Source organism: Phascolarctos cinereus, unplaced genomic scaffold (assembly GCF_003287225.1).
Source record: "Phascolarctos cinereus isolate Bilbo 61053 unplaced genomic scaffold, phaCin_HiC Scaffold_3;HRSCAF=262, whole genome shotgun sequence".
NCBI lineage: Eukaryota > Metazoa > Chordata > Mammalia > Diprotodontia > Phascolarctidae > Phascolarctos > Phascolarctos cinereus.
In genome coordinates this window covers 16,066,921-16,080,168 of record NW_027555736.1, presented here as the reverse complement: position 1 = coordinate 16,080,168, position 13,248 = coordinate 16,066,921, and the positions used below count along the sequence as shown (strand labels likewise).

The following is a 13,248-nucleotide window of genomic DNA, read 5'->3' as shown; positions in this document are numbered from 1 at the left end:
ATATTTATATACCCACTGCCTAGCATATTTGCAAAGAGGGGGCAAAGTTGCATTGCTACAGGGATTTTCTGCATCTGCAAGTGAATAATTCTAGTGAAATCACAGATTTCTATCCTATACAGCAGGGGCAACTAGGTGATGAAGTGAATAGAGCACCAGGCGTGTGAAGTCAGGAAGAATCTTCCTGAGCTCAAATCTGGCCTCAGACAAGAGCTTTGTTATCCTAAGTCACTTAATCCTTTTTGCCTCAGTTCCTCAACAGTAAAATGAGCTAGAGAAGAAGGAAATGGCAAACCACTCCAGTACCTTTGCCCAGAATGCCTCAAATGGGGTCATGAAGAGTTAGACACAATTGAAAAATAAAACAGCCACAAAAATAACAAAATGACCAGCTCCCAAGCTGATGTGCTTTGTATGTCATTCTTGAAAGGTAACCCAGAAATTTTAGACTTGACTTTCCCAATGAGAAAAGTGAGGTCAGGATTATCTGGCTGAGGGAGCTAGGAAAGTGATGACATTCACAGACCTCAGCCTGATCACATCAGAACTAGACAAGTAAGAACCAGCTTTGACATTTACTTGCTCTGGGTGGAAACTGCTATCACATCAATGTTGACAGTTGGAAACTTAGAGAGAGACCCAGAAATTGGGAGTGTGTGTGTAGGAAATATACTAATATTGTCCTCAGCCCTTGCCCCACCTCAGAACTAATGAAAGGTAGATCAAAATATCATAAATCCTTCCCTTATCTCATCAAGATTAAAAAAGAAAAAGAAAAAAATAGCATTTTATTTGTCTAATCCAGTAAAAGAAAAGAAGGCCACATCCTTCCCTCTTAATGCATCATGATTAGGGAAGCCCACACCTTTGGAAACCCAGCCATCAGAAAAACATATGAAAAGAAAATAACACAAAAAAATCCTCTATAAAAGTCTTAGCAGAGAATGATATTCCTTTTCATCCCATTAGCCAATCATTTATTATTTCTTTTGAGCCAGGCTCTGTGCCAGGTGCTGGGGATAAGAAGGCCAAAGTGAAGCCTCTGTCAATTAAAATAAGTTGAGTCTTCTGTTCATGTTTTGAGGGGTGAAATTTTTAAGAAATAAGCAAGCAATTGATCAGAGCATGGTTGAATGGCTTGGATTTCTAATCTGTGGGTTAGAAGGTTTATTTACTTTTTTGGTGGATTCTAATTCTGGGCAGGTATCTACAATTAAAAGTATTACATCAAAATTGCAAATAAAAAAAGTGATAAATGAGAAGAGAGGGAGATTTAGGAAAATGTTTTTAGTGCTAAATAGAAATACACCAGGAGCCTAGAGTCTCAAGGAGTCCAAGACAAGATTGCAGGTGCATAGTATGGCCTCAGACTCTTAGCTGCTGTGTGACTTTGGACAAGTTATCAACAGCACTCAGCCTCAATTCTACTTTTTAAAAGTTTTTTTTTTATTAATTTATTTTGATTTACCAATAATCACTTCCGTATGCTTTTGAGTTTAAAATTTTTCTCCCCCTTCTCCCCACCACCCTCCCCAAGACGGTGCACAATCTGATATAGGCTATACATTTACATTCCTATTAAACATATTTTCACATTAGTGATGTTGTATGTAAAAATTAAAACCAATAGCAGGAACCGTCAGAAAGAGGAAGCAAAACTCAACAGAAGAGAAAAAAAAAAGCAATTCAGCTTCCATAGTTCTTTCTTTGGATGTGGCTAGCATTTTCCATCACGAGGCCTCTGGAGATGTCTTAGATCCTTGTACTGCCAGGAAGAGTTGAGTTTATCAATATTAGTCATTGCACAACATGGCTGTTATTGTATTCAACATTGTGTTGGTTGTGCTCACTTCATTCAGCATCAGACCGTGCAAGTCTTTCCAGGTTTTTCTGAAGTCAGCCTGTTCATCATTTCTTATAGAACAGTAGTATTCCATTACATTCATATACCACACTTGCTCAGCCATTCCACAATTGATGGTTAGCTTCAATTTTCATGTCTGTAAAATGGGAATATTAATTGAACTTACCTTATTCAGTTGTTGTGAAGACCAAATGAGACTATATAGTGAAAGTATTTTGGAACCATTAAAGCTCTGTAAGTTGGATATCATTAATGGTGTTTGCTGTTGTTGTTATGTGATAAAAGTATTACAAATAACAAAGATAACAAAAAATTGCATCATTGTCGGAACCTGGAAGCCTTGTGTCAGCATGACTTGGGTGTTCTAATTTATTCCAGATAACTGACATGTACATAATTATTCTTGATTCTACAGCAAGTGACTTGGTAATGACTCACTTATGCCATTTATAGCAGGGATTATTAACATGATGTCCATATACATGTCTTCTCCCTCCCCCCATCCCATTCCCCTCATTGAGATTTCAGACAGTCAATAGACTTGGAAAAGGGGGAAGAAAAAAACGAAACACATGTGCATGCGTGCACACGCACACACACACACACACACACACACACACACACACACATACACATATCTTCCACTAACCTCCAAATGAAATTTGGCCTCACTAATTAAGAACATTATGCTTGCAAGTATCCATAGGCATCTCCAGACTGTCAGGGGAGCCATCCCAGGTAAAGAACCTTTATTTTTACCTTTTAAATTCTACTTTGCTATACATTTGATTCTTCTATTCTGTTTTTACCCTTGCTCTCAAAAAGCTTAGATTTTTAGAGGAAGAATAGAAAACATATACACAGAAAGAAACACAAAAATTCCACATAGTTATGCAAAGGAATTTGAAAAGAGAAGGGGAGCTCAGACCTCTGAAAGGATTAGGAGATGTGTGCCCTAGGTTGTGGCCAATGGTGGTGTTCCGTCTTCATGAATATTGGACTCTTCTTGACTCCATGGACCATAGCACCCCCACCCAGTCCGTAGGCTTTTCTTGGCAACAACACTGGAGTGGTTTGCCATTTCCTCCTCCAGTGGATTAAAGCAACCGAGGTTGAGGGATTTGCCCAGAGTCACACAGCTGTTAAGTGTCTGAGGTTGAATTTTTACTCAGGTTTTCTTGACTCTTTACTACCAATAGGTAGTAACACCTGGCTCATCCTCTGATGGAAGTGAGGGGTGGGGTAGGGAGGGTTTTAGTATGTGGCATGAAGGAGAAGGAGAGGAAGAGGGAGAGAGAGGGAGAGAGAGAGAGAGAGAGAGAGAGAGAGAGAGAGAGAGAGAGAGAGAGAGAGAGAGAGAGAGAGAGAGAGAGAGAGAGAGAGAGAGAGAGGAGAGAGAGAGAGAGAGAGAAGGAGAGGAAAGGGGAGGAGGAGGAGGAGGAGGAGGAGGAGGAGGAAGAGGGGAGGAAGGAAAGGAAAGAAAGAAGGAAGGGAAAGAGGGAGGAAGGGAGGAAGGAAGGAAGGAAGGAAGGAAGGAAGGAAGGAAGGAAGGAAGGAAGGAAGGAAGGAAGGAAGGAAGGAAGGAAGGAAGGAAGGAAGGAAAGGGAGAAAGACAAAGAGAGAGGGTACATACTATACATGGATTACAGCCCCTATAAAGGCATACAGGGAGGAGATGTAATGCTGGGACAGGGGATGGGGATTAGACTATTTTGAATGTTCTCTTCTTTAAAGAAAATCCACTTTTGGCCTAAAGAAAGTTACATTCTTACTCTACTCACCAACCCCCTATTTCAATCCTTGTCATTCTTGTAAGGCCCGACCTAGAAATTATTCCTCATTTTCTATGGGATAATGGAATGTGGCAGAAGCTGCTGACGTGTCCCTTGAAGCAGACTAGGCTTACTAAGCATAGAGCATCTGATTTTCCTTCACTTCTCCTGCCACTCAGAAAATTGTTGAGGAAGGAGCCCTGTGTGACAGGTCTGAACAGCTGATTTCTGGGAGGCCCTAGGAAAAGTTCTGACACAATTTTGTCCGTTTCTCCTGATCAGCCTCTAGCTCTTTTCTCCTATATCTGGATCCCCAAGGTTCTAGAAGAATTAGAAACAAGTGGCATCATTGCCTGGGTGAACCTGAACTATGGTCCTGAAGTGGTAAAAGTATGATGAATGCTACAAACCAAAAGCATTTTGTTACTGTTGGTTTTTTGTTTGTTTTGATTTCTTTTCTAGAAGGCATAGCCCACATTTTAAACTTTTTTTTTAAATCATACTGAATCAGTGATAACTTATTTACACTGGAGAGTTTGCTATTAATGGAAATCCAGGTGGCCAATCTGAAAGCAACAAACCGAGTTCAACTACTATGGATGAGGAGGCCATAATGGAAAGAGTATTAGTTTTGAAAAATTAAGCAAATAAAATAAAACCAAAACCAAAAACACTGGTTTCCAGCCCTAATTTTATCAATTTATCAGCTTTATGACCTCTGGAAAATCACCTGCATTACCTAGATTAGGGTTCATGGATAAAGTGTTCAACTTCCTGTAAGAAACACTTGGGCAGCTAGGTGGCACAATGGATAGAATGCCCAGCCTGGAGTCAGGAAGACTTGAGTTCAAAGCTAGCCACACATACTAGCTAAGTGACCTTGAGAAAGTCACCTTACCGTATTTGCCTCAGTTTCCTCATCTGTAAAATGAGCTGAAAGAAATGGCAAACCACTCCAGTATTTTTGCCAAGAAAATTCCAAATGGGATCATAGATGTGCCTGAAATGACCAAAAAACAACAAAATGAATGCTTAAGCTTAATCCTTACCACAGACACTTATCTCTGTGAAACTCTCTCAGCCTCAGCTTTCTCATCTGTAAATGGGGAAAATGTAATCGCAACTACCTCATAAGGCTGCTGTGAGGGTCAAATGAGTCAATGTAGATGAAGTGCTTTGTGTGTCCGAAGCTGCTGAATATGTGTGAGGCATTATTGTGGTGTGAGCAGTCAGACCAGATGACCTTCGGCACTCTTCTACTCCAATATGGAATTCATAGTACTGGGCAGAGATTATAACACTCTTTGTTCACCTTTAGAATTTAATTTTTAAGAGTTTATAAACCCCTCACTAACTTCTTAGGAAGACATCTCAGAGGGTGGGACACTAAGTTCCTACCAAGATTCCCACTGAACTCAAAGACCTCAGCTTTCCTCTCCAATTGAAACTATTAGCCAATCCCTGTTTTGTTTATTTTGTTTTAACTATTGTAAATTCTAGGAGGATGTGGTCCCTTCCTCCCTTCTCTTCAAGAGCCTCATCTTTTCCATACCATTTAGCAGATTTTTTGTTGTTTGTGAGAACCATTACTGTTGTTGGCACCATCACTTTTGAAGAATGAAATTATCACCAAAGGGAATCAAAACAATATTATCTCCTCTGCTTTTGACAGAGTAAGAAATTATCAAATAATCAGTCAAAAGGAATTATTAAGTGCTTATATACAAAGTATTGTACTAAGCACCGGGGATATTTAGAGGCAAAGAGTGGTCCCTGCCCTCAAAAGAGGTCGTTGTAATGAGAGAGAGAACAAGTAACAGGAGGCAGTGAGGCAGTGCAGTGTGCAGCCCTAGGCCTGCAGCGGAAAGACCTGAGTTCAGATTTGGCCCCAGATGGTTACTGGCTGTGTGAGCCTGGGCAAAACCTTTCACCTGTGTCTGCCTCAGTTTCCTTAACTGTAAAATGGACATAAAATCTACCTATCTAGCAGGGTTATTTGGACAATCAAATTAAAAATATCTGTAAAATCCTTAGCATAGTGCCTGGCACATGGCAGGTGCTATTTAAATGTTTGTCTTCTTTGCACTTCCCCATACACACACACACACACACACACACACACACACACACATATACACATACACATATATATACACGCACATATATACATACACATATACACACATATATGCACATACACAAGCACACACATATGTATATATATATATATACACACATACACACACACACACACACACATACATGTATGTGTGGGGAAGAGTAATATCTCCTCCCCCTCCTCTGTACCACTTCACTTGGTCTTTCAGATTCTCACTTTGATTGAGGCAAAGCCCATTCAGTAAACAGGCCTCTTTAAGAAGTGAGTCAAGGGTTGGAACCTTTAATAAAAAGTAAATAAATAAACTGGCAGGGGAAGACCCTCAGGGTTGCTGGCCAAAGGAGAAACAGTCACTATGTATGTTCACTCTGAGACAGGAGGGCCCAAAAAATAACCATTTACTGGTACTTGGTCAGGGACCTATTGTTGTCCTATCCATGAGATCCAGAGCGAATTGGATTTCAGGCTGGTCTTTGAGAAAGAAATCTAGCCACTAAACAAGTTAAATAGGCAGGTTTTTTTTGTTTTTCATTTTAAAAAAAATAAAGTTTATTAGATCATAATGTTGTCTGAATTTTACCACCTTTGTGAGAAATTTGCTGAAGCTTATATTTCCTTGATCAAAGTCACCACCTTGCAAACAGCCTGGACCTCTGCCGCTGAATTTTCAAGAGCCAGGCAAACTTCCCAAAACAGTCTCAATGATTGGATCACCTTCTCAAATTCTTTTTCCTTTCCTATGGCCTTTCTGAATAATCTCTTCAGGAAGATAGGCAAGCCTTGCTTCATTGAATCCATAGCTTTTAGGACAAGCAGTTTTAGTAAATTTATAGAGGAAGTTCATAGTTACCTGGCTTGGGTCTTCGCTTTCATTCTCAACCATGCATGCCGTGTGTCCTAGGCACACAGCAACACTGTGGGAGTAATCCTCTACTGTGTATAAAATACAGTGCGACACTTTTATGGTCTCGGCAAGTTCCTTAACAACTGCATTTTCTATAGCTGTACCATCAAAAGTTGCAGTGCCTCTCTCCAGTTCATCCATGAGCAGCAAGGAATGTTCTGTTGCATGCTGTAGTGTGCTGTGAATAGGTAACTTTAGCCCATCAAAATTCACCTTCCTTTTGGCAGAATACCCTCAGGAAAGGGGAGGGGAAAGGAGGAGGGGAAGTAGAGGGGAGAGGAGAGGTTAAAAGGGCCAAAGTCTCCCACTGCATCCTGGGCCATCTCCAGTCATCCTGATCAATATCTGGCCACTAGACCCAGATGGCTCTGGAGGAGAAAGTGAGGCTGGTGACCTTGCACAGCCCTCCCTCCCTCAAATCACTGTCAGTTGAAAGCCATGTCATCACCTCCCATGACGTCCAGAATGAAGGACAAACCACCACCACAACTTCATTTGGTGATCTTATCAGCTCTTGTGGATTCAATTACTATCTCTATGCCTATGATTATCTATATGCCCATCCTTCTCTCTTCTTTCTGCTGTCTTCCAATCTCACATCTACAACTGCCTTTCAGATGTCTCTAGCTTGAAGTCCAGTAGACATCTTAAACCCAGCATGTCCATGAAGGAACTCATTATCTTTCCCTCTAAACCTTCCCCACTTCCTGCCTTCTCTGTTATTATAGAGGGCAACACCATTCTCCCAGTTCCTCAGGCTCACAATCTAGGATTCATCCTCACCCTTTCTCAGCCCCCATATTCAATCTGTTTCCAAGGCCCACCCATTTAATCTTTGCAAGGCCTCTCAAACACACCCCCTTCTCTTTCCACACTGTTAGCACTCTAGTGCAGGTCCTCATTACCTCATGGACCCTCCCTGAGACAATAAGCAATATGATATCGCTTCTACTTGTGATGGAACATTTTAGACACTTAATAACTGTTTATCAATGACTTTATTGATTAAATCAATGAATTGTTATTCTGTGCATACTTTCAGGATTTATAAATATAAATAAGATTTTAGCTTTTTGTTACACTTGCTAGCACCTTCAAAAATAATTGCTTTTCGTCTCTACTGCAAATTCAAATGTTTATATAATTCAATAGTGCTTTTTACCCCATTTATTCTATTCTTCATAGTCCAAATTAAAGGAAATGGTCTTACTTCATGTGATTAGTTATGGCCAATGAAAAACTAAACCAGGTCCAAATTCAATAATTTACTAATTGTGGTTCTATGCTGCATTGATTATCCTGCAGGCAATGTCTAGCAAGTATGCTTCCTCTGCATAGCTTAGATATTACTTACTTCTGAAAGAATGGCCTCTTCAGAGTTGCTCAGGGCAACTAGGTGGCACAGTGTATACAGCACCAGCCCTGGAGTCAGGAGGACCTGACTCAAATGTGAACTCACACAAATGATACGCATTAGCTGTGTGACTGTTGGCAAGTCACTTAACCCCAATTGCACACAAAAAAAGAAAAACGAAAAAAAAAACACAGTTTCTCTTCTTTGTCATTTCACTCATTATAGTCTCAATAGCCAGGATCTCCATCTATGGCTCTAAGATAATAAGCAATTACAGTTTTCACTTTGTTTTGTTTTAATTTAGTCAGTCTAGGTGTTTAACAAGATCTTGTTCTGAGATATTATATTTCTGAAATATTCTTTCCTACATGGAATCTTCCCTGATTGTCCTCCTAGGAAGTTGGTTAGGATCTTTCCCCCCTAAGACTTGAGACTTCTGAGGTCTCTTCCAGTTCTGAACCTAAGATCCTAAGAGGAAAAAAAAGAAGCCAAAGCAGTAGCCTGAGGGCAAGTTTTTGAACCAAGAGAGAAAGGCAGCGTTTCCATCCTTGGAGTGTTCCCTTCCTTGAGACATTCCTTTGGGCCAGCTTCGCATGGAGGACAATAGCAGCCCTCTCTCCTCCCCAAGTAAAAAGCGTTTCTTCTTTGTTCACTTGCTTTGGCTGCCATTGAAAATGGATTGTTCTGCAAATACTAGCATTTTGTGAAAATGCCATGGCAGCTAGGGCAGCAGGAATTCCTCACCTTTGCAATATTTGGGGGAAGGAAATACTGAATTTATAGTATCATAGATTTAAAGCTGTAAGTCGTGTAGCCCAACCATTTCACTTTGAAATAAGCAAGACAGAAGCCCAGAAACATTCCATGATTTGTCCTAGGTCACATAGCTGTAGGTGGCAGGACTGGAATTGAAATGTAGAACTCTGATTTGGAATCACTGCCCTACTGTGGTTCACTACATCATTTCACTGTGTATAAACGGTCACAAGAGGTAATACGTACATGTGTCAATGATTGTTTTCCTTGCACATAATTCTCAAAGAAATGTCATTTAAAAAAATGTGTTATTTATTTGTATATTACTTCCACAGATCTTACCGCTATTATCAATGGAGGGAACTGTGTGAGGATAGTGGGACACTCATACAAAGACACTATTAGAGCTGTGTTGCACTTCTGATCATTGGTATTAGAAAACATAATTTTCATCTGTACCGAATTTTTTTTTATTTTAGATATTGAAACCGAACCTTCTCTTCCCCCCAGCAAAAAAAAAAAAATGTATTAAATGCCTTCTCTTTCTACTACTTCTCTTTCTCTTGCCACTAGTGGTCATTTCCATACAAGGCACTCCTTACCTCCTTATATAGCATCACATTTAGAATCAGCATACAAGGTTTCCAAGGATCAGTTGTGTTTGTAAGAGATTAGGTGTTTTGTTTTGTTTTGTTTTTTCAAACCCCAAATGCTTGAAAATGTCATTAAGAGGAGTTTAAAAGCAAAAAAAACCCCAAAAACTTGAATGGTGACCCAGACTGGTTAATGGGTTCATCTGACATACCATCAAAACTTTATATTCATCATTTTAAGAAAGACATTGGTAAACTGGAGAGTATCCAGATTTGGTTGGATATGAAACCATACCTTTTCATGGATTATTTTAAGAATTAGGGTGTTTTAATTTGGAGAATTAAAAAACAAAAACAAAACAAACAAAAAAGCAACTTGTTAGTGGGTACTGGAGATTTAGAGAGGGCAATATAGCTGCCATGGTAAAATTGAAAGAATGTTGAGTTAGAGTTCAATAATCTGAGTTCAAGTCCTGGCTTTGCTACTTACTACTTAGGTAATGTGGGATGGCTTGCTTTACCTGTTTGGCCTTCATTTTCTCATCTATTTAATAAGAGGGCTGTTATAGAAGACGTGTGAGGTCTTTTCCTTTTAACTCTAAATCTAAGATAATAAGAAAATGAAAGTATGTCCTGGGAAAGAGAGTTGACTTGTTTTGAGTTTTGCTTTTTTGTTGTTTATATTTTTATTTATTTATTTCTTTGGTTTATTTCTTTGTTTCCCCCACAGGACAAAATTGGAGAAGGAATTGCTTGGAAAGCCAGCTTAGGCTAGATATCAGAAAGGGCATACTAAGAGTTATCATTGTCCAAGTAGGAAGTGGCTGTCTCAAGAGGTGGTAGCTTGTCACTCACTGATAGGTTGGCAAAGGCTGAGTGACTGATCACTAAGGGGATATTTTGAGAAGGGGCCGATTGTTAACCTATGGGTTGTGCTACGTGACCCTTAAGTACTCTTCCTTCTAACATGCTATAATTTAACAATATATATTTTAGAGCCTGGACTCCATTCAGGAGAAAATAAGATGATATCCATGATTTTTCTTTATGACATTCCTTTTTTTTTCCCCTACTGTCAAATAGTCACTCAAAACCATTTGGAAAAGCCTTATTTCACTGTGTGTTTCATATTTGACTTCATAAAATATTATAAAATATTTTCTCTTCTTTCCTTTTTATTGTTTTATCTCTAGATACTAGCCAGCAAATCAGGTGAAAAAAAAATAAGATTTTTTTCCCCTGTTGCAAATTCCCCAGGTGGTATGGACCATGAAATAATCCTTTTCTTTGTCTCTTGGCACATTGAAATCTATTCTAAACTTTGAGAATTGAGTCACACACTATGGAAGAGACATTGGATTTAGCTCACTAGATTAGATTCAGTGAAAAGAGACCAGATTCAACTTTAAAGCTCAATAAAATTACTTGCTATATTGTTTCTGCTGATTTGTACTAAGGATGAAGGAAAACTATTGAGTGGAAGTTCATTTTTAACATTAATATGGAACAGTCTAGACAGTGATTCCAATTCCTGCAGGAGTAGCTTTGGAATATAGATAACGGCCTACTTTTACAAAATGATACATCTATCAAGGGTTTGGTTATGATTAAGTTAGATTTTTTCCCCATTTCAATAAAATTACCATATTCTTATTATGCCAAGAAGCCCACTAATGTCTGTTCATTCCTTCTTTTCCCGTACACTGCTGACTTTATCACTAGTGATAGCATGAGAGCTTTCTTCAAGTATTTGCAAGGTGGCCACAAGGAAGAAGGATTACTAGTTTTGTTCAGTGTGACCCCAGAGGACAGAACTAGCCTCAATGACTGGAAGTGGTACAGAGGCAGAATTAGGCTAGATAAGGCAAATGTTCTTGATAATTACTTGTCCAGATGTGGGAAAAGCTATCTCCAGAGGATAAAATGAGAATGAATTATCCATCACTGAGTGTATTCAGGTTTAACTTGGATCATGTGTTAGCGAGCTGATTCTTGCCCATGTATGTTTTTGATTAGACTGCTTTGGAGATCTCTTTCGTTTCTGAAATTCCAGGATATATTTAAAAAAGAAAGAGAGAGAGAGAGAGAGAGAGAGAGAGAGAGAGAGAGAGAGAGAGAGAGAGAGAGAGAGAGAGAGAGAGAGAGAGAGAGAGAGATTTTGTGGAAAGTTGCTCAGCTTAGCATTGGTTAGTGATAATAGCACTAATATGTAGCAATAATAAAGGTAGCTAGGAGGCTCAGTAGATAGAGTCCCAAGCCTGGAATCAGGCAGATTCCTCTTCATGAATTGAAATCCAGCACAAGATACTTACTAGCTGTGTGACCTTGTTTGCCTCATTTCCTCATCTGTAAAATGAGCTGGACAATGAAATGGCAATCCACTTCAATATCTCTGCCAAGAAAATACCAAATAGGGTTGCAAAGAGTTGGAGACACTGCATTGACTCCATCACGGTATCATGTCACTAATAGCTGATATATGTCAATGAATGGAACTGATGGACAACAGATGGATTTTCCCAAAATTTAGTATTTCAGGAATTCTGTTAATGTGAACATATGTTAATTATGATGATGGCGATCATAGGATCACAAAGTAAGATATAGAGTGCTTTGAAGGGACCTTGGAGGACTATTAGGTCCAACTGGCTCATTTTATAGATTGGGAAACTGAGGCCCAGAGTTTAGACTCACAAAGCTAGTTAGTGTCTGAGACAGGATTCAAACTCATGTCTTCCTGGATCCATCTCCAGCATTTTAGCCAAAAGGCAATGGTTAATGCTTATGATGATGACAATGCTATGAATAAGTATGCTGATTGACAGCTATACACCATTTTAAGGTATGCAAAGCTCTTTCCATATATTTTCTAATCTGATCCTCTAAATGGCCCTGTGAAGTAGGTGCAACTATGATCAATATTTTATTTCTAAGAAAAGGCAGACCCAGAGATGTTAAGTTGCTTCATGCAGCTAGTGAATGTATGAATCAAGGTAAAAATTCAAGTCTTCATGAATCACAAATTAAGGAAGGAAGGATCGTTAGAGATCACTATCCTCACTGTTGTACCGATAAGGAAAATGAGGACCTATCAGCAATTTACCCAAGGCAACATAACAGATTCTTATCATATCTGTGGTCTCCTAATTCTGCTTCCCTCAGAGGATTATTGTAAGTATTAAATGAGATAATATTTGCAAAGTACTTAGCACAGTGCCAGGTACAAAAATGCCTCATCACTTCCCTTCTGATTCTCACTTTTCTTTTCACTCTTTCTATGGTGCTACATGACTCTTATCTTTTTGGTCTTCACTATTTGGAAGTGCTTAAAGAAATGCATAGAGTCTAAAGGTAGAAATTATCCTGTGTAGAAATCACAGATTAGAAATGTTATTTTGAACTTTGGGGGTTGAAATCAAGACAGATAAAAAGTAAAAACTGTTGCAGAAAAGAACTGTGTTTGTTGGACTTAACTTCCAAAGGTCCCAGGGCAGTTGATAAATGGCACAAAAATAATTGAAAAACTACCAAAGGAAACAAGTTTTCTGGTTATCATATTTTCCTAGACTCCGAGAAAACCTCACCAGTCAAGTTTAAACATTTAAATGAAAGATCAGAATATTGAATCAGAGGCTTGCACCCAAGCCCATTTTCAATGAAAAAGTTTACCTACCATTTATGACTCTTAACCATACCACGTGATGACATCCCATGCGGCATCTCTGGGTAGCCTCCTTAAATTCTGTCTTTTTCTTTATTGCAGACCTCCAATGACACCTTTGAGATCCCTCTCACATTGACTGGAACTGTCGTATTGAGGAAGAGACTTAATTATGAAGATAAGACCCGTTACTATGTCATAGTTCAAGCTAATGTAAGTATTTCC

General features: G+C 39.1%; 1 protein-coding gene and 1 pseudogene across 2 annotated transcripts in view; one reads left to right on the top strand and one right to left on the bottom strand.

Moving 5' to 3' along the window:
* The window catches only part of PCDH15 (protocadherin related 15), a 1,495,046-nt gene that overhangs the window by 884,872 nt on the left and 596,926 nt on the right, over positions 1-13,248 (top strand). For both annotated transcript variants that reach the window (XM_020978669.2, XM_078150714.1), the window contains one exon: positions 13,126-13,236. In XM_020978669.2, the coding sequence (XP_020834328.1) occupies positions 13,126-13,236 (111 nt within the window). The remainder of the gene's footprint in view (positions 1-13,125; positions 13,237-13,248) is intronic.
* Positions 6,362-13,082, bottom strand: LOC144456214 (DNA mismatch repair protein Msh6 pseudogene; annotated as a pseudogene).